Raw genomic sequence first — 25,882 nt, forward strand, 5'->3', positions numbered from 1 at the left:
TTTCAAATTTTATTGATTTGAGTCCTCTCCCTCTTTTTCTTGATGAGTCTGGCTAATGGGTTATCAGTTTTGTTCATCTTCTCAAAGAACCAGCTTTTAGTTTTATTGATCTTTGCTATTATTTTCTTTGTTTCTATTTCATTTATTTCTGCTCTGATCTTTATGATTTCTTTCCTTCTACTAACTTTGGGTTTTGTTTGTTCTTCTTTCTCTAGTTCCTTTAGGGGCAAGGTTAGATTGTTTGTTTGAGATTTTTCTTGTTTCTTGAGGTAGGCTTGTATTGCTATAAACTTCCCTCTTAGAACTGCTTTTCTGCATCCCATAGATTTTGGATCATCGTGTTTTGTTGTCATTTTTCTCTAGGTTTTTTGATTTCCTCTTTGATTTCTTCAGTGATCTTTTGGTTAGTAACGTATTGTTTAGCCTTCATGTGTTTGTGTTTTTTTGCGGTTTTTTCCCTGTAATTTATTTCTAATCTCATAGCGTTGTGGTCGGAAAAGATGCTTGATATGATTTCAGTTTTCTTAAGTGGCTTGATTTGTGACCCAAGATGTGATCTCTCCTGGAGAATGTTCCATGTGCACTTGAGAAGACAGTGTAATCTGCTGGTTTTGGATGGAATGTCCTATAAATATCAATTAAATCTGTCTGGTCTATTGTGTCATTTAAAGCTTGTGTTTCCTTCTTAATTTTCTTTCTGGATGATCTGTCCATTGGTGTAAGTGAGGTGTTAAAGTCCCCCACTATTATTGTGTTACTGTCGATTTCCTCTTTTATAGCTTTTTGCATTTGCCTTATGCATTGAGGTGCTCCTATGTTGGGTGCAGATATATTTATAATTGTTGTATCTTCTTCTTGGATTGATCCCTTGATTATTATGTAGTGTCCTTCCTTGTCTCCTGTAACATTCTTTATTTTGAAGTCTATTTTATCTGTTATGAGTATTGCTACTCCAGCTTTCTTTTGATTTCCATTTGCATGGAATATCTTTTTCCATCCCCTCACTTTCAGTCTGTATGTGTCCCTAGGTCTGAAGTGGTTCTCTTGTAGACAGCATATATATTTAGTTGTTTTTCTGGGGTTTTATCTTGTTCCTTCTTCTGGTACATAGTCCTCTGCCTTTTCATTTGGTCTATCTTTCTGTGAATGTCGTTTTCATTCCACAGGCTGCAGGATTGTAGTTCTTGCTTCTGCTGTCTGCCCTCTAGCTTCCTTCATTTTCTTTCCCCTTTTTTTCTCCTTGAATACGCTGTAGATGTGTTTTGGATGCATCATTTCACAAACGCTGCTCTTGTCAATGTCACCAGTGACTAGAATATTGCTTAATGACCCCATGACCAATTTTGAATTCTCGTCTTAATTAACTTAGGAGCATTTGATAACAGATTTTTACCCCCTCCTTGGAAATTATTTTTGAATATGTGTCCAGATTAACAGCATTCTGGAATTTTCCATCCTCCCAGCCATTCCTCTTCAGCCTTGTTTGCTGAGCCTCTAGATACTGAATGGCTCAGGCTGAATCCTTAGACTTCTCTCCGCCATCTACACTCACTCATAGTTTCTCATCCAGCCTCGTACCTTTAAGTACATATGTATTTTTGCTCTTCCACATAGAAGTCTTTTTTTTTTTTTGGCTGTGCCGTGGAACTGGTGGGATCTTAGTTTCCCGACCAGGGGTTGAACCCGGACCCTCGGCAGTGAGAGCTCGGAGTCCTAACCACTGGACCGCCAGGGAATTCCCCCCACATTTATGTCTTTAGCACATTCCTCTCATCCAAATGCATAAACACCGGATTTCTTTATCCAGTTGCCTACTTAACTTTTCCACTTGAGTGACAAATAAGCATCTCAAATTTACAATAGCCAGAGTTAAGTTAAGCAGTCTTCCCCACTGCTCCAAACCTGATTCTCTTGCAGTCTTTCACGTACCAGGAATTGGTAAGTTTCATCCTTCTGTTTGCTCAGGCCAAAAATCCTTTGATTCATCCCTGACTCCTTTCTTTTTCTGACACTTTAAATTCAGTCCATCAGCAAAATCTGTCAGCTCTCCCAGGGAGTGTGAATCCAAAATGTTCACCACCTCTGCTCATCCAAGCCACTATACTCTTCCCTTAATTACTGTAATGAGTTCCAGACTGATTTTCCTATTTCTATCCTTGCTCTTTACAGGGAACCTACACTGTTTGTGGTCCTTCTCTCATCTCATCTCCTAACGGGATACCTTGTTCACTTCTCTCCAGCTCTCCCTCTGGTCCTAGAATATTGAAGCACATTTCTACCTCAGGGGCACTGCCCTGTGTTTCCTCTGGCTGGGACCCTTTTCTTCCTGCCATATTATCTAATGTTGAAGTCTGTTTATGCCCACATAACCTTCAGCACCCCCCCCACCCTTTTCCATCTTTATTTTTATCCAGAGCCTTTATCACCACGTGACATTTTATCTATTTTCTGTCTGTCTCCTTCTCTTTCCTAAGGCTCATGAGGGCAGGGATATTTGTGCGTGTTTTTTGCTACTCTGTCTATAGTGGCTGGCACAGTGAGAAAACAATAAATACCCTTTAAACCAGTGAATAATGAATGGTGAGTGACTTTTTTGGAGGTTATCAATTTCATAAGCAGCATAGTTATTAACTTATAGAAATATATGTATCTGATACAAATATGAAGCCCACAAGAGGGTGTGCAGTGCAAAGTGAGTATCCTATGCCTACTGTCATCCTCCATTGTTTTATTCTTAAAAAAAGGTCTATGTGTATACAAACGTGTCTCTCTTCCACCTAAGGAATAGTGTGCAAACTATCCTACACATTGCTATTTACACTTAACATATATTTTTGGAGATCATTCTTCATTATCATATATATTGTGCATTTACATATGCATATATTATACATTAGTATATATAATATATACTAACCTAGAATGATCTCCAAAATCTCTCTATAAAGCATAAATAGCCATGTGTAGGTTTGTGTGTAGACTATTTTAAAACGTGTATGTATGTATATACATATATATTACATATACATAGTAATATATATATTACTTTTCAGACTTTTTCCTGGCTGATGGTTGAGTTTCAACTCAACATTTAGGCTGATTCTTTTTCCTTTGCAGTGCCCACTGTTGATGTCTTTCAGATTTCCACAAAAGAGAGATTTGGACTGGGACATCAGCTGAAAAAGTAAGTTTTCCAATGAATAAAAAACAAATTTCTATTGAAGAGAACTGAGTTCTCATTTTGCTCACCACTCTCCGCCCCATTTTTATTCAACAAAGCTTTTTGAAGTAAATGCCTCAGGAGCGGAAGTCATCCTGATGCTAAGAGCTGCATCAATAATTTAGTTGGCAGAGCTCACTTTAGAACTGAGCCAGATTCCTTCCATCTGCCCCCCTGGATTCACTCTCCTCCCTCTAACATCCTGCCTTCCACCTGAGGAGGTGGGCATATAAAAATTAGAAAATAAACCCTTAATGTTTAGAATTCCACATCTTTGAAACTAAATTCAATTTGCAACACATATTTAGCACATTATATTATGCAGTATTTTCTTTTTAAGGACTCAATATAGATTCATCAGTTGTAGCAAATGCACGGCTCTGGCAGGAGATGTTGGTAATAGGGAAGCTATGGGCAGGGGGCATATGTGAAATCTCAGTACCTTCCTCTCAATTTTGCTGTGCACCTAAAACTGCTCTAAAAAAATAAAGTCATTAAATTAAAAATAATTTTTTAAATGAGGGAGAAAATTGGGTGAGGGAAAAAAATCACAGGGGAAATTTTCTCAGTTTCCTGTACTGGATTAGATATCCTTTTCCAGTGCAATTGGCTTTGTTTTTTCAATTGGATTTTGTTTTTCAAGCCAGTATCTTACAGGTCTTGGAACTAAGCATGGAGCCTGCCTTCTGTGTTAAGCCATTCAAGTTGGCCACCACCTCATCTTAGCACATTTTTTTTTCCCCCTATGATTTTTTTCCCCCTATGATTTTTTTTCCCCCTATGATTTTTTTCATAACATAGGTGTTACAGCTCTGCTGCTTACTATCCAGGCTAACTTGGAGAGATTTCATTTCCTTACCTTATTTGTGAAATGTGTGGAAGGAGAAAAAAAATCTGTATATAAAGTTCCTCTTTCACACCCTGCTGTATTGTAAATAGTAGATATTGGTACCATCTTCCCGGTCCAAAAGCAATCTATGTTAGAAACAACTGAGAAGAGCAGGAAAGCAGGACCTGCTGAATTGACTTGGGAAAGAAAATCAAAATGTTTAATTTATTGCGTACAATGTTTAATTGTAAAATTTTGCCTCTGCTTAAATATCAGCCTTAGGGGACTCTCCTCCATTGTCACTGGAGGGATGGGATTCAGAGAAGCTGTCACAGCCTGAGACCCTTCTCAGAAAACAAGGCTGTGTCTTAAATCCACAGTTGACGTTCTAGAATTCTTTATCACAAAACAGTGATGCCATGGTCTTGACTTAGAAAATATTGAGATCAGAAGTTACCAAATTCCTGCCTTAGGATAGGAACTAAAACTTCTTAGAGGCTCACCATATTTTAAAAAACCAGCACATTTTAAAGTGAATGGCGGCTGTGCTGAACGTAAAACTTGCTGACCTCCTAATTCTCCAGAGTCAATTTTGCATGGCTTATTTTTGTTTACGATTTTGTAGTTTCATTTTGTTTTCCTTTTCATGAAGAAAAATACATAAGCAAATCAAGGAGAAGGAAAAGAACTTTACTTGTATCTTAATAAATCATAATTACTAACAAAACATTTTTTAAAACCTGTGTTGCTGGCACCAACAAAATAATTCAGACTTTTCTTTTGCCACCTCAGCTAAAGGTGTTGATCCTAAAGGCCGTCCTTATAAATCTCTTTATATCCTTATTCTTTTATCAACTTCTTAATCGTTTGTATTTTTAATTATGTCACAGTAACTAATTAATTATTAATTGTAACAGTAAAATCATAGAAATTTTCTATAGGATGCTTTCCTACGCAAGAAGACATCTTGTATGGTTCAAAATTAAACTCCGCCTAATTACCATGCATTTATTTTCCTTTGATAAATGCATTCTCTACATAATCCATACAGAAATCTGATATTAAATTACCTTGGAACTGTGATAACAAACTTACCTTTGGTTTGACAGAATCATGCAGACATTTGTTACACAGCAGTGGAAACAGAGCAAAGAAAAATCCAGTTGCCTGCACAATAAGAAGCTGTCAGAGAAGAAAGTGAAGTCTCCCCTGCATCTATTTTCTACCTTGCGCAGGTGGGTAACCAGACGTCTTTCCATCGTCTTACTAAACACTGCACCTGTGATATTCCATGGTTATTTAATTCAAAGCATTCTTGCTACAGTGTTGGCATCTGTTTATTTTCTTTATGACTTTAAAGAACAGACCAAGCTACATCCATTCCATCAAAAAACACAGATACTCATTTCTGTGTTTTGAGTTTGTGTTTCCTTTACATGGGATAAATTTACTAAAATTACATTTTTTGGTTTCTAATCACATAGAGTTTTCCCTACCAAAATTAGTCCTTTATAGGGCTCTGGGATAGGTAGGAGGGGAAAAAACAAACAAACAAACTGGACAAACCTTTTTTGCTTTCCAGGAAACATAGAATTCAGTCCCTGTGATCTTTCCATACATATTTGGTTTCAATTTTGGCTGGATAAGCTGAATTAAAAAGACATGGTATTTGCAGCAGAGTTGAGTTGATTGAGCCCGACAAGTGTTCTGCATGGTCTGTTGCACTCATGATTTGCCCTGTTAATTGTTGCACTTTGAAGGTCGCCAAGTTATCCCCCCCCTGGTTGTGGAAAAAGCAAATCCAAACTGAAATCGGAGCAAGACGGGATCTCCAAGACGCATAAGCTGCTGCGGAGGACTTGCTCCAGCACAGTCAAGACGGAGGACGTGTGCGCCCCGAAGCCACACAGGACCTTCGGTCGCTCGCTGTCCAGCGACCCCCGGGCTGAGCAGGCGGTGACGACCATTAAGTCGCACAAACTCTTGAACCGTCCCTGCCCTGCAGCCGTCAAGCAGGAGGACTGCCTCGCTCTCAAGTCGCACAAACTCTTGACTCGCTCTTGTTCTGGAGACCCGCGCTGTGAGCACAACGCCAGCCTGAAGCCTCACAAACTGTTAAGCAGGTCTTATTCCAGTAACCTCAGAATGGAAGAATTATATGGACTCAAGAATCACAAGTTGCTCAGCAAGTCTTACTCCAGCGCCCCCAAGTCATCCAAAACGGAGCTTTTCAAGGAACCCAACGCAGAGGGCCGGAGGCTCTCTCTTACCTCAGGGCTCATTGGTATCTTAACACCATCATCATCTTCATCTTCCCAGCCTGCTGTGCGTACATATTTTCATCTTGAGTTCTTAAATGTCAGCTAAGGGGCAGTAGAGGGTTTCGTTAGTTTGTTTGTTTTGTAAGATCTGGTAAAGGAAAGAAGCGCAATTTTGTTTTTGTTTTTTAAAATTTACAATTTTTTTCTTTTGGATGTTATTTTGCATACCAGACGTTTGCAACTGGTACTGGAATGTTCGTTTTGATTCTGAAAAAATAAATGTGGCCGTCAATTTGAGGTCTAGTCCAGAGTCCTGTCACGGGAATGAATGCTACTAAAAATGGAAGGAAGTCCATTGGATTCACAAAGCCTGTCCTTTTAAGCAAGCATAGCATTTTTAATGTTTTATTAAATAGGTTTATCTAATCTCTAGTTTTCTCACAAAAGTAGTGGAGCTCAGAGTTTGTCTAATAATTTTTTTTAGAATAAAAATTGTTGATGTTTTATTTTATTTATTTATTTATTTCTAATAATTAAGAGTGGTGTCCTTCCTGTTGTATATAAGAGGACAACTTTGCCCGTGAACTTGTGGAGAGAAGTGACAGTTACAGCTGTATCCCAGAGCCTCACTTAAAGCTGCTCTCAGTGTCTACTTTATGAAACTGAAGTCACTTTGTCCTGAAGCTGTTTTGCGTGGGGAGATGGGCCTGGGAGGTGACTGTATTAAAGCTTAAGTACTTTGGGTGGTATTTATTGGGAGTCAGTCTTACACAAAGTTTACCTCTAGAGTAATCAGCATTATAGCCAGTTTCAGATAAAGAAACAGACCTATCTTATGTATATTAATTACATAAAATAATTGACCAAAAGTTTTGTTTGCTTTTAGTAAATTTGTGTGTGAGTGTGTTAGGGAGGAACATATTTAACTCTTTAACTATTAATACAGATATACCAAGCAATAGATGAAACTGAAAAAAAATAAGAGGATACATTTTCAGAAAGTTGTGGTGTTCTTATATAGATTTATTTCTAAAATTACATTGTAAATTATACCATGAAATTTTATTTGTGTTAAGAAAATGTATATGAGTATGTTGGTAATTTTAGGTGGATATCCCCAAAGCCCATTTCTTCTCAAAACTAAGTATTAAAGGCATATAGAAAAGTAATTATGTCAGAGTTACATAGTAGAAAGTTTCCCATGGTTAGTTTCACCTAAGAAAGATAATTTCGGATATTCTGTAAAAGAAAATGTCTTAATGTCCTCCTGTATGGTTAAGCCTAATACAGTAGTTTAGTATTGTACCCCTTAAGCAAGCAGCTGTCTAGTACGTCCTTGGAGAAATAATTCTATCTGATTGTAAAATGAGATTGAAATAATCTAAATGAGGAAGTGGGAGCAATCAGTGATGAGTAATAGAGGCAACGAGTTTTTGTGATCGTTTAAAGATGCCACTCATTTTTATTAGAAGATCAGAAATTAAGAATGCTGCTCATTTAGTTTAAACAAAGATTGCAATAGTAATGGAGGAAAGGGCATTATAAGAAATTCTAAAATCTCGATGTCATAATCAGTGATTTAATTCACATTACAGGTGATCTTAGATCACATCTGTATTCACTGTTGCAAAAGTAAAAGGCTATAATTTACATATTTTCCTAATGAAAAAATTATTTTCTTCTACTTTGCTTTTTATAGCCAAATGGTGCCAAATGTATTCCAATACGAGACCGTGGCTTCCTAGTGCAGGTATGAGCCAAGCCTCCATCCGTTGTAGAAATAGTTTAGCCTTTAGTGGGTTTTCAAATCCTGCATGAACTTGACTTAATTCTTTCTCTTTATTGTCTTATTCAGACAATTGAGTTTGCTGAACAGCGGATCCCTGTGTTGAATGAATACTGTGTGGTTTGTGACGAGCCACATGTATTTCAAAATGGCCCCATGCTTAGGGTAAGTTCTCATTGGTGGCATGTCAGTTTAGAATATAAATGAAGAGGGTTAAGATATAAAAATAAATAAGTAAATAACTGCATTTACAGTAAATACTCTCTATTGAGCCAATTACAAAATACACAAAGTCATATAATTTTGACAAATGAGTCACTATTTCTGAAGGAGTCTGTGAAAGATCAAGCTGTTTCATATTAGCAAAATGTTTCTTATTTCTCACCTGTGCTTATTTATCACTTCAGTGTCTATTCATCTATCTATCTCTATATCCATCCATATCAATATGTATATATATATATATATATATATATGTAAACTTGTAAACACTATTTTTTCAAAACAGCACAATTTAAAGATAGTTAATACAGAGAGTAGAGGGTAGTCCTTGTTCCAGTTAGAAGAGGTATATAGTAGAATCTGGAGAATTAGAGTAAAGATTTCAAAAAAATGCCAGCTCACTGACACATTTGTGACATTATTAAGGGAGTACGGAAATAAGAATCAAAGTATAAGTGGTATTTTTGGGGAGAATTATCCAATTCAAAAGTTTTTTTTGCCATTTTTTATTGAGATAAAATTTGTATAAATATACAATTCACTATTTGAATGTGTACAATTCAGTGGTTTTTATTACATTCACAGTGTTGTGCAACTGTTACTCCTAATTCTAGAACATTTCTATTACCCCAAAAAAGAAACCCTATGCATGTTAGTAATCACTCCCAATTTTCCCCTCACCTCATCTCCTGGCAACCACTAATATATTTTCTGTCTCTATGAATTTGCCTGTTTTAGACATTTCATATAAAGGGACATTAAATATAAGTTATACATTATGTGGCCATTTGTTTTTGGCTTCTTTCACTTAGTAAAATGTTTTCGAGGTTCATCTGTGTAACATGTCTCAGAACTTTATTCCTTTTTATGGTGGAATAAGACTACATTATATGGATATGTGACTTTTGTTCATCCATTCTTCAGTTAATAGAATCGCTGGGACATGTGTTAACGCTACTTAACTGTTTCAGGAACTACCGAACTATTTTTGACAGTGGCTATACCACTGTATATTCCTACCAGCAGTGTATGATGGTTCCAGTTTGTCCACATCTTCACCAGCGCTTGTTATTTGCCTCATTTTTTCCCCAATTATAGCCATCCTAGCATTCATGAAGTGGTATCTCATTGTGATTTTGATTTGCCCTTCCCTAATGACTATTGATTTGAGCATCTCTTCATGTGCTTATTGGCTATTTGTATATCTTCTTTGGAGAAATGTCTGTTTAAATCCTTTGCCCATTTTTTATTTGGGTTATTTGTCTTTAGTGAGTTGTAAGAGTTCTTTATGTATTCTGAATACTAGATCATTGTTAGAGATATGATTTGCAAATATTTTCTCCTATTTTCTTTTTCTTGATAGTGTCCTGTGACACACAAGTTTTTAATTCTAATGGAATTCAAATTTCAGTTGAACCATTGCCTAATCCAAGGTCACAAAGATTTGCACCTATGTTTCCTTCTAAGAGTTTATAGTTTATATCTTACATTTAAGACATTGATCCTTTTTGAGTTAATTTTTGCTTATGGTGTGAGGTTGTTGTCCAAATTCATTCTCTTGCATGTAGATATCTAGTTGTCTAAGCACCATTTGTTGAAAAGACTCTTCTTCCCCAATTGAATGATCTTGTCTCTCTCTTGCTGAAAATGATTTGACCATAGATGTTTTGATTTACTGGTCAACTCTTAATTTGACTCCACTGATTCGTATGTCAGTCCTCATACCTGTACTATACTGTCTTGATTAACTGTAGCTTTGTAGTGAGTTTGAAATCAAGAAGTGTGAGTCCTCCAACTTTTTTTTTTATAATATTGCTTTCACTGTTTGGATCCCTTGCATTTCCATATGAATTCTAGGGTCAGCTTATCTGCCAAAAAGGCAGATGGAATTTTGATAGGGTTTGCTTTGGGTCTGTAGGTCAGTTTGGGAAGTATTGCCATCTTAATATTAATCCTTCCAATCCACGAATGCAGAGTATCCTTCCATTTATCTAGATCTTTTAAAATTTCTTTTCACACTGTTTTTTAGTTTCAGTGTTCAAGTCTTGCACATCCTTGGATAAATTTATCTTTAAGTAGTTTATTCTTTTTGATGCTGTTGCCACTTCTAATCAACATTGTACTGGAGGTTCTAGCCAGGCAATTAAGAAGAGAAGAATAATAGAATGTATCCGTACTGGACAGGAAAAACTGAAGCAATCTGTTTGCAGATGACTTGAGCACTGTGTGCCAGGCACCCTGTGTAGACATTTTGCATACTGCTTCCTTGTTTGATTTTCACAAAACTCTGTGGTTTAGGTATTTTTGTGCCCATGGTGCAAATAAGGGGGTTAAGATTCAAAGAAGTTAGGTAATTTATTTAGCATCACCCAGCTGTATGAGTGGAAGCTGAACTTTGAACCTGATTTTGTCTGACTTCAAAACTGCATCACAAACATTTATTGAAGGCTTTATGAGTATAACGCACCATACTAGAATCTGTTGCACTTTTTAAGAGAGATTTGTCCTGTCCTTAGAAATATATGTTTGAAAAGATGAATTGCAAAGCCTAGAAACAGGTAATTTTATTAGAACTTTTTTGTATTTCAAGATTTATACTTTAAAAAACATATGTAATATCCATTTATGGCCATAACCACTGTCAGGCTTTATGATATATTTGTTTCATTTTATTTGTTTATGGGAAACATATAAAAGAGATTTTTCTTGCCACCCATATGCTGTTTTTTGACAGTCAGTTATTCCTCTCAAAGAGATATATTATTATTCTGAAACCCAACTTAACTAAATCAGAATTTATTAAATATTTGTGCAAGATTGTTATTTTTTAGTCAATACAGGGAAAGGTATAGTTATGATGCGAGGAGAGAGGATCCTTTAACCATGTCAATTTATCCCATTAAGGAGGCCTATTGTTACTTTGTCATTGTGCATCTGTGGATCTTGATTTATTTCTTGATCCATGGCAATGACATTTTCCTTGCCGTAGATAATAGTAATGTTATTAATGGCATAAGCTTTTTGAGTGCTTTTTATGTAATCATGTTTTTGAAGTGCCTTATATGGATTATCTTATTTAATCCTCGTAATAACCCTATTAGACAGGTATTAATACTGTCCCTGCTCTATAGATGAGGAAAACAGTAATTTTTTTTATGTCACACCGCTAGTAGGTAATAGGGACAGGATTCAAACCCTGGCAGAATGGCACCAAGGCCACGGTTCTTAATCATGATGCTACTCTTGACTCATGTGCTTGAATTGACTACTTTTATGTCCTGGAAATTTACCACACATGTTGTTGGGAGTTTGCTCTTTACGGTTTAATTACTGGCAGTTCATTCCTATAATAGGTGATAGAAATATCATAGTTGATGTTAGTATTCTCTTTACCTTGCTTCAAGTTCTGTTTTACTTTATCTTTCTGCACCAGTGAAGTTTGCTGTCTCTTTCTAGAAATGGAAATGCTTTTGTAAACAAGAGAGAAAACGTTTTCTCAATAAATATAGCTAGTTATCAGGTGGTTTTATGTTGCTTCAGTTCAGACTGATATCTAAGGAAATCAGAAAACTTACTTTGGTTTCTTAAATAGTAAGATAAGTGACCTATGAAATCAGATCAGGAAATGAAAATAGAGAAACATCTCATATTCAAAGGAAGAAAAGTAAACAAAACTACCTCCTGGTTCTGTTAAACAGATATTTCACCTAAATCAGGTATATATTCATTTTTTCTCTCTCTCTCTTATATTTACATCACAATATGTTTTACTATAATTTCAATAATGTACATAGTATATAATTTCAATAAGGTATAACAATTATTACAAATATAATATTCAGCCCATATAACACATTAAAAACTGCAATAAATCCTCGAGCTATAAAGAGGATAAGTCATAGTCCCATAGGATGATTAAATAGGTTAGATAAAACTCTATTTCTATAGATTTCTCTGCCTAATGTTTATTACGTTTGTTAGATCTTTCTCTGTCAAAATTCAAATTGTTTCTTATGTTTTGTCTCTTTTCTTCAAGCCTGATTGTTTTTTAAATGACATAAGTCCCCTTTTACCCCTATTTCCCAAAAGTCCTGAAATTTTACTCACTGCTTTCCTGTTCTGCCACTTTACTCAGAGGTCTAGGTAAGCATGTCACACTTTCGCAACATGAAGAACTAAACTACTTATTTAGAAATACCACAATGCTCTGATTTTGTCTTTTGTTTATAAAGGTTATAAATATCACTCTCAGGTGTGAGTCCTGACATGTAATACTGTGGATCTGCATAAAACTCACATTATCAGGAGGGTTGTTCAGAGTCCCAGAATTTCAGTTCGGCAGTACAGTCTGCATTGTGATCAGAAAACCAAACCACTGGTTCTCTGTTTTGGAATCAGCTAGAGTGTTAATGCACTCGACTGTTTTGGAGATGCTTTAAAATGTTGATTTTGGTCTTCAAGTGTGTTCGCAAAACAAGAAAACAAGGATTTACTGCCAAAATCACCACTGCTTTCATCAGCCTATAAATTCCTAGTGCCCTTGTCTTTTTGTTAGAGTCACCTTAAACACCCAATTCTTGGATCAATGCAGGTGTTTGTCTTCTTCTTTGAACCCTGTACATGAGCTGCTGAATCCTGTTGGATAAAACCACTCATGTGGTTGTGTGGCTTAGTATCCCTACAAAGTTGGAACTTTGTCAGTGATACTGGAGGCTCATTCTCTGTGTCCCTGGTTAACAGACTTTCCTGTTTCTCGCATCAATATGTGATGTGGGAATTATGATTTCATTTTCTTCTCCTGCTGTGTGAAAATGTCCCACATTACTTGCTCTGGATTATCAGGCCTGAGATTCTACTGTCACCTCTTGAGAATAATGCTCTTTCCTACTAAAGCAAGGTCAGAGAAACCTTGCTGTGGACCATAGACAAATGTTTGTAACTAAGGTTCTTATTTTCAGAGTGAAAATTAACAATACCCAGCTATAATTTGGTCATAGTATAAGGCACTCCCATGACCGTTTTTTGGGAAACTGAGTGTGTGGGTCAACCTGGATATGTCCCCTTTTACCTTGAGGAAAACAGGTAGGTCTTCTTGTATTTAGGTCTGATGTTAAAAAATGGATGAAAAAGCATAGCCTATTTTCTCCCTGCTCCCCCTCAATGCATTTCATAGAAGTTAACATTTCAAGTTCTGAAATACAGGCTAAACTAAATAATTATGCCAAAAAACTTTCAGTTCAAAAATATAATTATTTTTACATCCAAATTGAGCAGAAATTGGTTTTAATGTTCAAACAACTTTAGTTTTATAGGACAATAGGGATCACCATGTATATTGGGGCCTAACCAGGCCTGATCCTATCTTATTGTGGATCTGTCTTGATCTCTGTGGGATTCCTGTCTTTCTTAATGGACAGTAAATCTTTCCCTACCCCAAATGTGTCTCTCTTCCAAACCATGAAAAGCACCCAAAGTACTGACTATAAAACTGGAAACACAGAGAATTAAAGTCATGTAGGTTTTGTGTTTCCACTAGATATTCTTCAGTATTCTCATATGTTTTCAACACTTGTTTTTAAATTATGAAGTTGTATTTACATTGTTCATTTCTTTTTTAGCAAGAAATAGTGTAGCAACAAATTAAGAGTTTTGATAAACCACGGGTATGAAAATAAAAATACCACTTCATGATATGCCTCAATGAAAATTCTTATTAAACACTAATTTTTGTATATACATTGGGTTGAAACAAGTAGAAGAGACAGCTTATCCAGGTTACCTAATACTGTTAATATTTAAACAGCTCTCTATATCTCAAGGAGATTTTATAAAACATATCTCACTTGGTTCTCTTTCTCACTTAGTCCTTTTATCAACCTGGTGAACTAGATTTTATCCCTGTTTTATAGCTAGGAGAACTGAACTGTGCACATATGCTCCAACTGGAACAGTATCCACTTTTATCTGTTTTATATATTGGGCTTACATGAAATATTTTGTTTGAAAAAAAAGACCATGGCAAAAAAAGGTTTGAAAACCACTCACCTACACTGTGCTATATATAAATACATAGCTAGATTCTCTTGAGTTATGTCATTTCTATTTTCAGTAGGAAGTAATTTAAATTCATTGAAAACACAAAGTTTCTAAAGTGCAGTTAGGTTCTAAAATATTCTTTAGGGCTTAAAGCCATTTTTTGGAAACATGTTTTTACTGCTCACATTTAAATTGCTTTGATTCAAATAAAATTAAAAATGTATTCATCTTAGCTTAAAAATTTCTAAAATGAATCTTAACTTAGGGACATATAAATTTCCCCATGTTTTTAAATGGTGCATAATGAATATTATATTGCAGATATATTATGTATGTTACGTGTAATGGCAGGAGGGACTTGCCATGGTTTTGCAGTTTACGTTATAGGGACTAATTGTTTGAAGGCAATATAATAGTATAACATTAAGAATAGATAATATTTTATAAATTGAAACTAATAGATTTATTGTAAACTCGAATTAGTAAATAATGTACATTTTGGGTGATATTTAGGCATACATACTTTGTATTAAAGTATGTTTAATAAAACACACAATTTCACTTATCCAGCGATAGCTATTCAATGACTACATTTTATTTTGAATTGATGCTGGAGTTTTCTGTGCAAATGATATAGTTATAGCAGAATTTGTTGGGAGCACGGTATTGGCTGGCAGTCGGCTCAAGGCGGGAGAATGCTAATTACAATATAACTGCATATTTTATTAAGGAAAAATGAATCAGTTTCTTTCCTTGAATAGGATGTCCTTTCTGTGAGACATCTAATCTTGATTACTTACAATTTGAGAACTTTCTTTTAGTACGCCATCTTGTGTTGACATTTTGAACTCCTTTCAAATAAAATGTGGATAAACATGGGAGAGGATCTGGGAGAGGATCAGTGATCTACAAAAACTAGTTGGCAAATTGTTATCTCAAAATTAAACTCATTTATATCTTGAATACTCTATAGAATGTTCTAGTAAAAAATGATTGATAGATATAACATTGTTACTTTAAAAATTCACTGGCATTTACTTAGTATGGTGTTAGTATAGTACATAAATTATTCGCAATATTACTACCTCCATAGTTGCTATTTTAAAAAGAAAGGAAGAAACATAGGCAGAACACTCTATGACATGAATCACAGCAAGATCCTTTTTGACGCACCTCCTAGAGAAATGGAAATAAAAACGAAAGTAAACAAATGGGACCTAATGAAAAGGAAAACATAAACAAGATGAAAAGACAACCCTCAGAATGGGAGAAAATATTTGCAAATGAAGCAACTGACAAAGGATTAATCTCCAAAATTTACAAGCAGCTCATGCAGCTCAATATCAAAAAAACAAACAACCCAATCCAGAAATGGGCAGAAGACCTAAATAGACATTTCTCCAAAGAAGGTATACAGATTGCCAACAAACACATGAAAGAATGCTCAACATCACTAATCATTAGAGAAATGCAAATCAAAACTACAGTGAGGTATCACCTCATACCAGTCAGAATGGCCATCATCAAAAAATCTACAAACAAGAAATGCTGGAGAGGGTGTGGAGAAAAGGGAACCCTCTTGCACTGTTGGTGGGAATGTAAATTGATACAGCCACTATGGAGAACAGTATGGAGGTTCCTTAAAAAACTAAAAATAGAACTACCATATGACCCAGCAATCCCACTACTGGGCATATACCCTGAGAAGACCATAATTCCAAAAGAGTCATGTACCACGATGTTCATTGCAGCTCTATTTACAATAGCCAGGACATGGAAGCAACCTAAGTGTCCATCGACAGACAAATGGATAAAGAAGGTGTGGCACATATATACAATGGAATATTACTCGGCCATTAAAAGAAACGAAATTGAGTTATTGGCAGTGAGGTGGATGGACCTAGAGTCTGTCATACAGAGTGAAGTAAGTCAGAAAGAGAAAAACAAATACTGTATGCTAACACATATATATGGAATCTAAAAAAAAAAAAAAAAGGTTCTAAAGAACCTAGGGGCAGGACAGGAATAAAGACGCAGTCGTAGAGAATGGACCTGAGGACACGGGGAGGGGGAAGAGTAAGCTGGGATGAAGTGAGAGAGTGGCATGGACATATATACACTACCAAATGTAAAATAGATAGCTAGTGGGAAGCAGCCGCATAGCACAGGGAGATCAGTTCTGTGCTTTGTGACCACCTAGAGGGGTGGGATAGGGAGGGTGGGAGGGAGATGCAAGAGGGAGGAGATATGGGGATATATGTATATGTATAGCTGATTCACTTTGTTATAAGGCAGAAACTAACACACCATTGTAAAGCAGTTATACTCCAATAAATATATTTAAAAAAAAAGAACCGTTATAAGAGGACATTCCAAATGCTAATGAACATGTCTAAAAAGGTTATTCCACGAATAATCAAAGAAATTCATAATAAAGCACTTTCCTTACCAAAAAAAAAAAGGAAGATAAAATTATTTTTATAAGAATGTAATGCGTAGTTCTACTTCAAATTTTTCAGTATGATAGCAAACTTTCTTTTCTCCCCCCCAAAAGCAAGTTTTCTATCATACCTGATTTCCTTCTTCAAACAGTTGCAGTAACAGGATATTCCTAGAAATCAGCCTTACAAATTTGAGTATGGGAAGAAAGGCCACTTTTCAGTGAAAAAAAAATGCGGAAAAGAAAAGGAGTGTCTATAAAGTAATTAATCCATAGCTTTACATTAGGAACGTAGGTTTATTATTTAAAATAATGGGTCAGCTGGTAAGTCCGTGTAATTTGGAGATTTAGAGGTTTGAGCCTAAACAGATGTGGGAGGGGGATGAAATAGTAATTCAGGAGAAAACATTGAACTGTTGTTGCACATTTGTTACCCAAGATAAAGACCACGAGGTCTGGGTGAAATTGGTAAAAAATCGTTTGAGACAAAGTCAGGGTGGCACATGAATACCTAGGATTGGCTACAAAGTGTGGTGATAGAATATTCAAATCTCAAAAAATTATCTTCCAAAAAAATTACCTTCCAATCTAGTTTAGCAGAGTATTTTATTTCATTTTCATTTATATTGCTTAAGGCAACAATTTGGTACCAAAATGGTGGTTTCTACTTATATTCCCTGAATATGTGTGTGAACACACATACATACATATATATATTTTAGGATGATCACAAAGTAAGTATAATTAATTATCCAGGGTTCAAATAAAAAAATAAAAACCAATCATTACTCGTATATACTAAATGAGCCTTATCCTGATATTCAGCTTTGGGATTGATGGATTTTAGTCATAAAAAAGTGTATGGTTATTTGGCAGTAGTATTCTCAAAAACAAAGTACCTTCTGTGTCTCTGTTTACTTCCTCAGTGAACTTTGGGTGTCTGGTAGAGTACACGTATTAATTCCTATGGCCCTTTATGATTTCCAAGGTTTATGTTCCCCGGGTTCTTGTTTGTGTATAGTTTCACTATCCTCAGACACCAATACAGTGTTTGACACTATAGTAAATATGCAATAAAACGGTTCATGTTATTATTTCAGACCATACCATGCTCCCCTAAAGTAAACAAAAGAAACAACCCAATGTCAGCGGGGGAAGTTGAGGAAGAAACATACATGCACATACACATGAAAAAATAGATTAAGAATAGGTTAAATGCTAAAGTAGAAGAAAAAGTGGTAGAAATTGAACAGTCTGCTCTAAGTATATCCAAATATATGCAGCAGTATATATCACTTGAGGCTGGATGAAGAACTTTTTCCAGTGAGTTTCCTACCATAGGTAGTTTTTCCTGATGTTTCTGAAATAGAATCAAACTGTCCTTTTAAGGCTGGCAAAGGAAATATATCAATTTATTTGTTTCGAAAATTCTCTTTGGGGAATGTCAATCAGAAATCTTTGTGTGATTGGTCATGCTTTTCGTCTGCAAAGCTACCATGTGGGCCTATTCTGAACATAAAGGATGCTCCGAATGGGGCCATCCTTCCCCACTAGTTAAGCAGTAGATGAAACTGTCCTCTGAAATGTGTGAACATAGGAGCACTGGCACTAACAAATGCGTCTGTCTGCTGTGCCGGGCACCACAGGCTGCATCGTGTTAGGCCTCATCAGCTACCTAATGCGATGTAACTTGGGAGATAAGATAAATCAGACAGATGACACTGTATCAGATTTGAAAGATGAGAGCTCTTCCAAAGCAATTGCTGAGTGTATATTTCAGTGCTGTTGACTCTAGGAGGTTATTGAAGTCAAAAGTCTTTGCAACAAAACCAATCTTTCAAGAGCTGGGTAGCAAGTAAGCAGAGTCATGCTATTTCTTCCAGAGAAAATTACCTAGGAAGAAATGAAATTCTCCTTTTTATATCTGTTTTACACAGCTTTGTGGTTTAATTAGTATATCACCAGCTTAGGTATCTGTTTTTTTTTTAGTGCACCTCATGTGTAAATGTGTATTAAGCAGGTGAGATGGATTTTCCAATTAAAGGATATTTTCATCTATTGCTAAATCATTCCATGTGCCTAAAACTAACTAAAATGAATTTTTAAATCATATTTGTGACTCTGTATCAGTAAATGATTATTTACTAATTGTACCTACATTTAGAAATTTAATTCTTTAAAGTGATATTTCTTCCCTTTTCCCCCGTCCAGTTTTATTGAGATATAAGTGACATACAGCACTGTATAAGTTTAAGGTGTACAGCACAATGATTTGTCTTACATGCATCATGAAATGATTACTACAATAAGTTAGTGAATATGCATCATCTCATATTAATGGAAAATAAAATAACAAGAGAAAAATATTTTTTCCTTGTGATGAGAACTCTTACGATTTACTCTCTTAACTTTCACATACACTAGTGTTAATTATATTAATTATGTTGTACATTATATTCCTAGTAGTTATTTATCTTATAATTGGAAGTTTGTACCTTTTGACCACCTTCCTCCAATTCCCCTTCCCCCCACCCCTCCACCTCTGGTAACGGCAAATCTGATTTCTTTTACTATGAATTTGTTTGTTTTTGAAGTATAATTGACCTACATACAACACTTCGTTAGTTCCTTGTGCACAACATAGTGATTTGAAATTTCTATACATTACAAAATGATCACCATGGTAAGTCTAGTTACCATCTGTCACCACACAAAGATACTGCATTATTATTGACTACCTTCCCCACACTCTACATTTCATCCTTGTGACTCATTTATTTGGTAACTGGAAGTTTGTACCTCCTAATCTCTCTCACCTATTTCTCTCATCCTACCACCTACCTCCCTTCTGGCAACCACCTGTTTGTTCTCTGTATCTATGACTCTGTTTATATTTTGTTATGTTTGTTCATTTGTTTCTTTTTTTAGATGCATGTAAGTGAAATCATACAGCATTTGTCTTTCTCTGTTTGATTTATTTCAGTTAGCATAATGCCCTCGAGGTCCATCCATGTTCTTGCAAATGGCAATATTTTGTTCTTTTTATGGCTGAGTAATATTCCATTGTATTTATACATATACCACATCGTTATCCATTCATCTGTCAATGGGCACTTAGGTAGCTTCCACATCTAGGCTATTGTAAATAATATTTCTTTCTTTTTAATATTCTAAAACTTTGCATTTTCTATTTATTATAAAGAATGTCATACATTTAATTTAGGAATTGGAGGATGGGGAAAAAATGTTGAATTGATTCCCCTTTCTTTTGTAGCCTACTGTGTGTGAACGAGAGCTGTGTGTATTTGCTTTTCAAACCCTGGGAGTAATGAATGAAGCTGCTGATGAAATAGCAACTGGAGCTCAGGTAGTAACACGTGATACTAACTATTCTATATTTTGATTTGAAAAGTTTATTCTGATCCACTAGCTAACTTTACCCTTCTTTGGGATGAATTTTTGATAGTTTCTTGATAGATTAAGAAAGCAAACCAGCATTTGATATTTCTAGATAGAAACTAAATTTTGCCAGCTTTATCTAATGTGTGTTTTTTGTCCTTTTGCAATTGCCAAGAGGAGAAGTTAAACCGACTTTAATTGTTTGAAAAGTAATATGTTCCTTTCTTATATGGTGAAATTGAGATACTGAAACCCTTGCACTTGCATTATGTAATGTTTACTTGTAAAGTTATAGTGCCATAAAATGGAAGCCAATTTACTTTTAAAACTTAGGTGAAAAGATAATGGACAGAACATGTAATAAAAAGAGAGCATTCAATTTTACAATAGCAATGTTTATGACATAGGAAGAAAAATATAAAAACAAAGAAACAACTTGAAAGTAGAGAAGAATCCCATGTTTCTGGAAAGGAAAAAAATCAGTTGTAAAGATGCCAAAATTTATTACTTCATGCAATGTCATTAAAATTTCAACTAGTTTTTGTTCATTTATGGAGCCTGACTGAAATACTAATAAATAGATGAGAAAAAAATTACAGAAAACAAAAAATAATGAGTGTTAATTAAGTGAGGCTAGACCAACCAAATATAAAACAATATTATGTAATCCTATGATATTTTGAAAAAATATAGTACTGGCAAAGAGTAGAAAGTCAGATTATCCCCAAAATAGGTCAAGTTATAAATACATTTAATACATATTAAAGGAGGTATCACATCATGTTGTAAAATAAAAGTGGTTTAGTGAAGGTGGGAACAAATGACCTGCAACATGGGGGGGGAAACAGGTTAGCTCTTTATGCTGTGTGCAAAAACAAATTCCAAATGGCTTAAAGAATAGTTTTGTTTAAAAGTATTATACCCACACTAGAGCATGCACAGCCTAGGTAGGGCCTCAGATTCATGCATTTATGCAGATACAAAAAATCATAAAGAAAAATATCAACAGATCTGAGTCCATACATACTTCACATTTTTTACTTGAAAAAATAAGAGCTAACACACTTACAAAAAAGTATGTTTTGCTACAAACTTAATTACATAGAAACGCATGAAAATTGAGACAAAAAACATGAAGATCATCACAAATTAATAGAGGAAATGAATGCACAATTCACAAATATGGACCTATAGTTAGTAAAGAAACATGAGAAAATACTTAGCCTCACTAAAAATCAAAGGAAGCTAAATGTAAAAGAATTGTATAAACTTCACAAAGATGGGTGGGAAGAATGATCATGCAACAGACATCTGGTCATTCTTACAGTAAGTGTCAAATGCCTGCTATGTAACAAGCCGTACACTAGACTAAGGTACAACAGTTAACACAGACAACCCATGCCTCATGGATTTAGACTCCCTTAACCTCGTTATTTCACTGATTAACTAAACTGAGATGCATCCACTTGATGAAATTTTAAGGACCATATTTGTGATGTAATGAGTTATAAATGAAAATAACACAAACAGAACATTGATCATATGCGATGTGAAAAATGATTCCATGATTAAAATAAATTCCAAAAATGCAGCTTCATATTGCCCCATACCCAATGTGTACAAATTTGCATACTAAAAGCTCTGAGAATGCCTAAAACTGAAGAAAATGACTAGCCTATACTTAGAGGGTTTCTCAAATGTATCTATCCATGGTGAGTCTTTATCTCTTTTTAAAAATGGTAACGTTTTTCTCATCCCTTGAAACTAATATTGCTCAAAGAAAGGTACTTTAATATATGCTATTTATAGCTATGTAAAAATAAACTTTACACAGGTGTGTGTACATACGCACATATGTGTATATTTACATGGATATGTATGTGTGTATATATATGTATAATTTTTCAAGTAGTATAGTTAATATTTATGCATTTTACTGGAAGTAAAGTATCCCTCGTACAATTTGAAAAGGGAAGGAAGTAAAGCCTAGAAATAAGGAATAATTGATTAGAAGGAAAACTAACATATTAGTGGTAGGCTATGTTGAAAGAATAATAGGTGCTTTTTTCCCTCTTATTATAGATACATCTCTAAAAATAATGGTTCTTAAAGTGAAATTACTTTTGGATTATATAATGATAGTAACAAAGCACAAATACTCGATCAGATCAATTCAGTGATTCAACTCTAAAGATCAGTATCCAAAAAACTCAGAGAATTTAGTGATTCTACTCCAAAGTCAATGCAGAATATTCTTTTCACCACTTTAAAGGAGATACCCCAATATTCTGGTTATAATCCTAGAGATTACATGGAAATGGATTCCTTTTCTAAATAAAAACTGTATCTCTGTAGCCTTGTTGCATCAGTTGACTCCTGCATTTTTAGTGGTGCTCTGTGGAGCTCTGGAGGTTGCAGGAACATTCTTTAGAGGGATCTGCAGGAGGCTGGGCTGCGATCAGAGTGTCTCAGCAGCCGGGATTCCAGGCCTCCGAGTACTGCTGTAACCAGAACAGCAGCTCCATTTTATTCTTTTATGTTTTGGGGCTCTCATATACAATTTTCATTTAAAAAAAGAAAAGATAAAAGGAATTACTCTTGAAATGTTTGAAAGCCATTAGTCTACAATTTTAAATTCACTTCTTTTCCAGAATACATTGTACATCATTTTACTCTGTGGAAAAATTAGCATATGTAAATAGAGTACAAATCCAAACAGTGTAACATAAACCTTTCTTTGTTCAAAGATTCTGAATGCTAACTCCTATAACAGATAAACCATAAAATTAAAGTGACTTAGGATGGTAGGCTTTTATTTCTAATTCACACGACTGTTCGGCTGGAATGTTTGTTGGGCAACTGTGTGATCACTGAGGGAACTGGATTCCGTCCACCACATGAGTCCGCTATCTTCAATACTGGCATATAGTAGAGGGGAAGGGAGAAAAGGGGAGAAGGAGCGCCTGTTTCTTCATCAGCTCAGCCCCTTTCCACTTTCTGTCCATTGGTTGAAACTAGTCTTATGGCCTGACTTAAACAAAAGGAGTAGAAATGTCGCCTGTAGTGCAGTTGCTTCCAGGCAGTAGTAGCCCTATACCTTGAAAGCAAGGAGTGTGAAACTTCGGTGGACAACAAGGAATTTTGCCAGGGTGGTTACACTGTTTCTTTTCAGTTAGGTTAAGACACATATTAACAAAAATATTCTGTTAATTAACTTCTTTACCCCTACATCCATTATTTTCATTATAATTTACTTAAGTCCACTAGTGAAATTATTGGCAAAACAATGCATTTGCTTTTTTTGGTAGTTTTGATTGTGTTGAGGCTTTGGGCACAAGGTTTTTAATTAAAGTATTTGATTGAAAGGGGAACATTGTTCAGGTTATTTTGTATCCATTTGTGCCTTTCTTGTGGTAAAAAACACATAACGTAAAATTTACTATATTAATCATTTTTAAGTGCACAGTTCAGTAGTGTTGAGTTTCACATTGTTGTGAAACAGATTTCCATAACTTTTTCATTTGCAGAACTGAAACTCTATACCTGTTGAAAAACTCCCATTTTCTCCCTACCCCCATCCCTGGCAACCATCATTCTACTTTCTGTTTCTGTGAATTTGATTACTTTAGATTCTTCACAAGTGTAGGCATACAGTATTTGACTTTTGGTGACTGGCTTATTTCACTTAGCATAATGTCCTCATGGTTCATCCATTTTGTAACAGGTGACAGACTTTTCCTTCTTTAGGGTGAATAGTATTTCGTTATATGTGTGTACCACATTTTGTTTATCCATTCACCCGTCAATGGATATTTTGGTTGCTTTCACCTCTTGGCTGTTGTGGATAATGCTGCTGTGAACATGGGTGTGCAAACATCTCTTCAAGATCCTTCTTTCAATTCTTTTGGATATATACCCAGAAGTGGGATTGTCACTTACAGCAGGATCATGTGGAATTTCTATTTTTAGGTTTTTAGAGGAACCTCCATACTGTTTTCCACAGTGGTTACACCATTTTACGATCCCATCAACAATGCACAAGGGTACAAATTTCTCCATGTGCTTCCCAACACTTTTTATTTTCTGTTTCTTTGATAGTAGCCATCATGATGGTTGTGAGGTGATATCTCATTGTGGTTTTTATTTGCATTTCTCTGATGACTAGTGATGTTGAGTATCTTTTCATATGCTTTTTGGTCATTTGTATGTATGGCTTCTTAAAATAAATGTCTATTCAGTTCTTTTGCCCATTTTAAAATTAAGTTATATGATTTTTTATTGTTGAGTTATAGGAGTTCTTTATGTATTATGGTTATTAACCTCTTATCAGATAAATTATTTGCAAATATTTTCTCCCGTTCCATGTTGTTTTTTCACTCTCTTGATTTTGTCCTTTGATGCGTAAAAGTTTGATATAGTCCTATTGCCAATTTTTGTTTTTGTTTGCCCATGGCTTTGGTGTTATATCTAAAAAATCACTGCCAGATCCAATGTCATAAAGCTTCCCCCTGTTTTCTTATAGGAATTTTACAGTTTAAGGTTTTATGTTTACATTTTTATTCTATTTTGATTTAATTTTTGTGTGTGGCGTAAGATAAGGGTCCAGCTTCATTCTTCTGCATGCGTATATCCAGTTTTCCCACCCTCATTTGTAGAAAAGACTGTCTTTTCCCCATTGAGTGGTCTTGGCACCCTTGTCAAAGATCATTTGATCATACATACATGAAGGGTATGTATTTTTACAAAGCTTCAAATGCACACAATGACATATAATTTTTTAAGGTATTTATAAGATTGTACCAATTCATGGCCCCAAAAGTTTCAAAAAAGGCTCTTTTATGTTACTGATGATTCTTTCTCAGAAATTCTTGCTTGGGTTTTACTATATTAGGAGACCAGATAATGCTGAAAACAATTTGTATCTGGGTTATGGTGCATCTTTCTGGGGTAGAAGGAGTATGCGTATGGGAGAGGAAAACAAAAAGGAGGGTTTTAATTTGTCTTTATTATTATTATCTGTTGCTTGGAATCCAATTTATTGCAAACACACACTCATAAATGGAATAGTGTGGTAGAATCATATTAGCTGTTTCAGTTCTACTGTTTTCTGAGTAAGTCCTGTGGGTATCTATGTCTGTGTACTTTGGAATGTGTTATTTATAGATCCTATACCCGATGGCTTGAGTGTTGCTAATTATTTTAGGTCACTGGAAATTCTGGATGCTGTGATTGGGTGGATGTGTTTTGTGAGTATACACACAACATAGTGAGCCCTACAGTCATTAGGTCACAATACCGCCTCGTTAACCATAAGAATCAAAAATTGTCCTACTCTTACTGTGCATTTTTTTAAATGCCTGTTTCAAAACTTTCTGGAAATATCTTCCCCTATAAAGATTAAGTCAGCTGCTTCCTTATGAAGTATCTTGTCTTTACGCTATAGGTAGGTCCGTTCTGATGAGCTCTCTCCGTTTCAACAGTATCGGCTTTCTTGATTCAGTTGCTAGAGCGCGTTGTTTTGGGGAACTAGGGAGGGGAGCCACGCTCTTAACTGCTATGTCGCCTTGCCTTTTAGTGAATTGTGCGAAGGAGTCATAGACGCATAGGAATAAAGCCATCTTATTTAACAAATCAGAGGACATTAATAGCCTTTGTCAGAGGAGAGTAGGAAGAAGTAAGATGGTGTCGG

The 25,882-nt window shown here is 35.3% G+C and overlaps 1 protein-coding gene across 3 annotated transcripts in view; it reads left to right on the top strand.

Moving 5' to 3' along the window:
* The window catches only part of PARP8 (poly(ADP-ribose) polymerase family member 8), a 183,809-nt gene that overhangs the window by 126,662 nt on the left and 31,265 nt on the right, over nt 1-25,882 (top strand). For all 3 annotated transcript variants that reach the window (XR_009007117.1, XM_007195568.2, XM_057540280.1), the window contains 6 exons: nt 3,118-3,184; nt 5,159-5,284; nt 5,810-6,374; nt 8,010-8,060; nt 8,166-8,261; nt 20,069-20,161. Coding sequence is in view for 2 of the 3 variants with exons in the window: in XM_007195568.2 (XP_007195630.1) it covers nt 3,118-3,184; nt 5,159-5,284; nt 5,810-6,374; nt 8,010-8,060; nt 8,166-8,261; nt 20,069-20,161 (998 nt within the window). In the remaining variant the exon portion in view is untranslated. The remainder of the gene's footprint in view (nt 1-3,117; nt 3,185-5,158; nt 5,285-5,809; nt 6,375-8,009; nt 8,061-8,165; nt 8,262-20,068; nt 20,162-25,882) is intronic.

The sequence above is a fragment of the Balaenoptera acutorostrata genome, chromosome 2 (assembly GCF_949987535.1).
Source record: "Balaenoptera acutorostrata chromosome 2, mBalAcu1.1, whole genome shotgun sequence".
NCBI lineage: Eukaryota > Metazoa > Chordata > Mammalia > Artiodactyla > Balaenopteridae > Balaenoptera > Balaenoptera acutorostrata.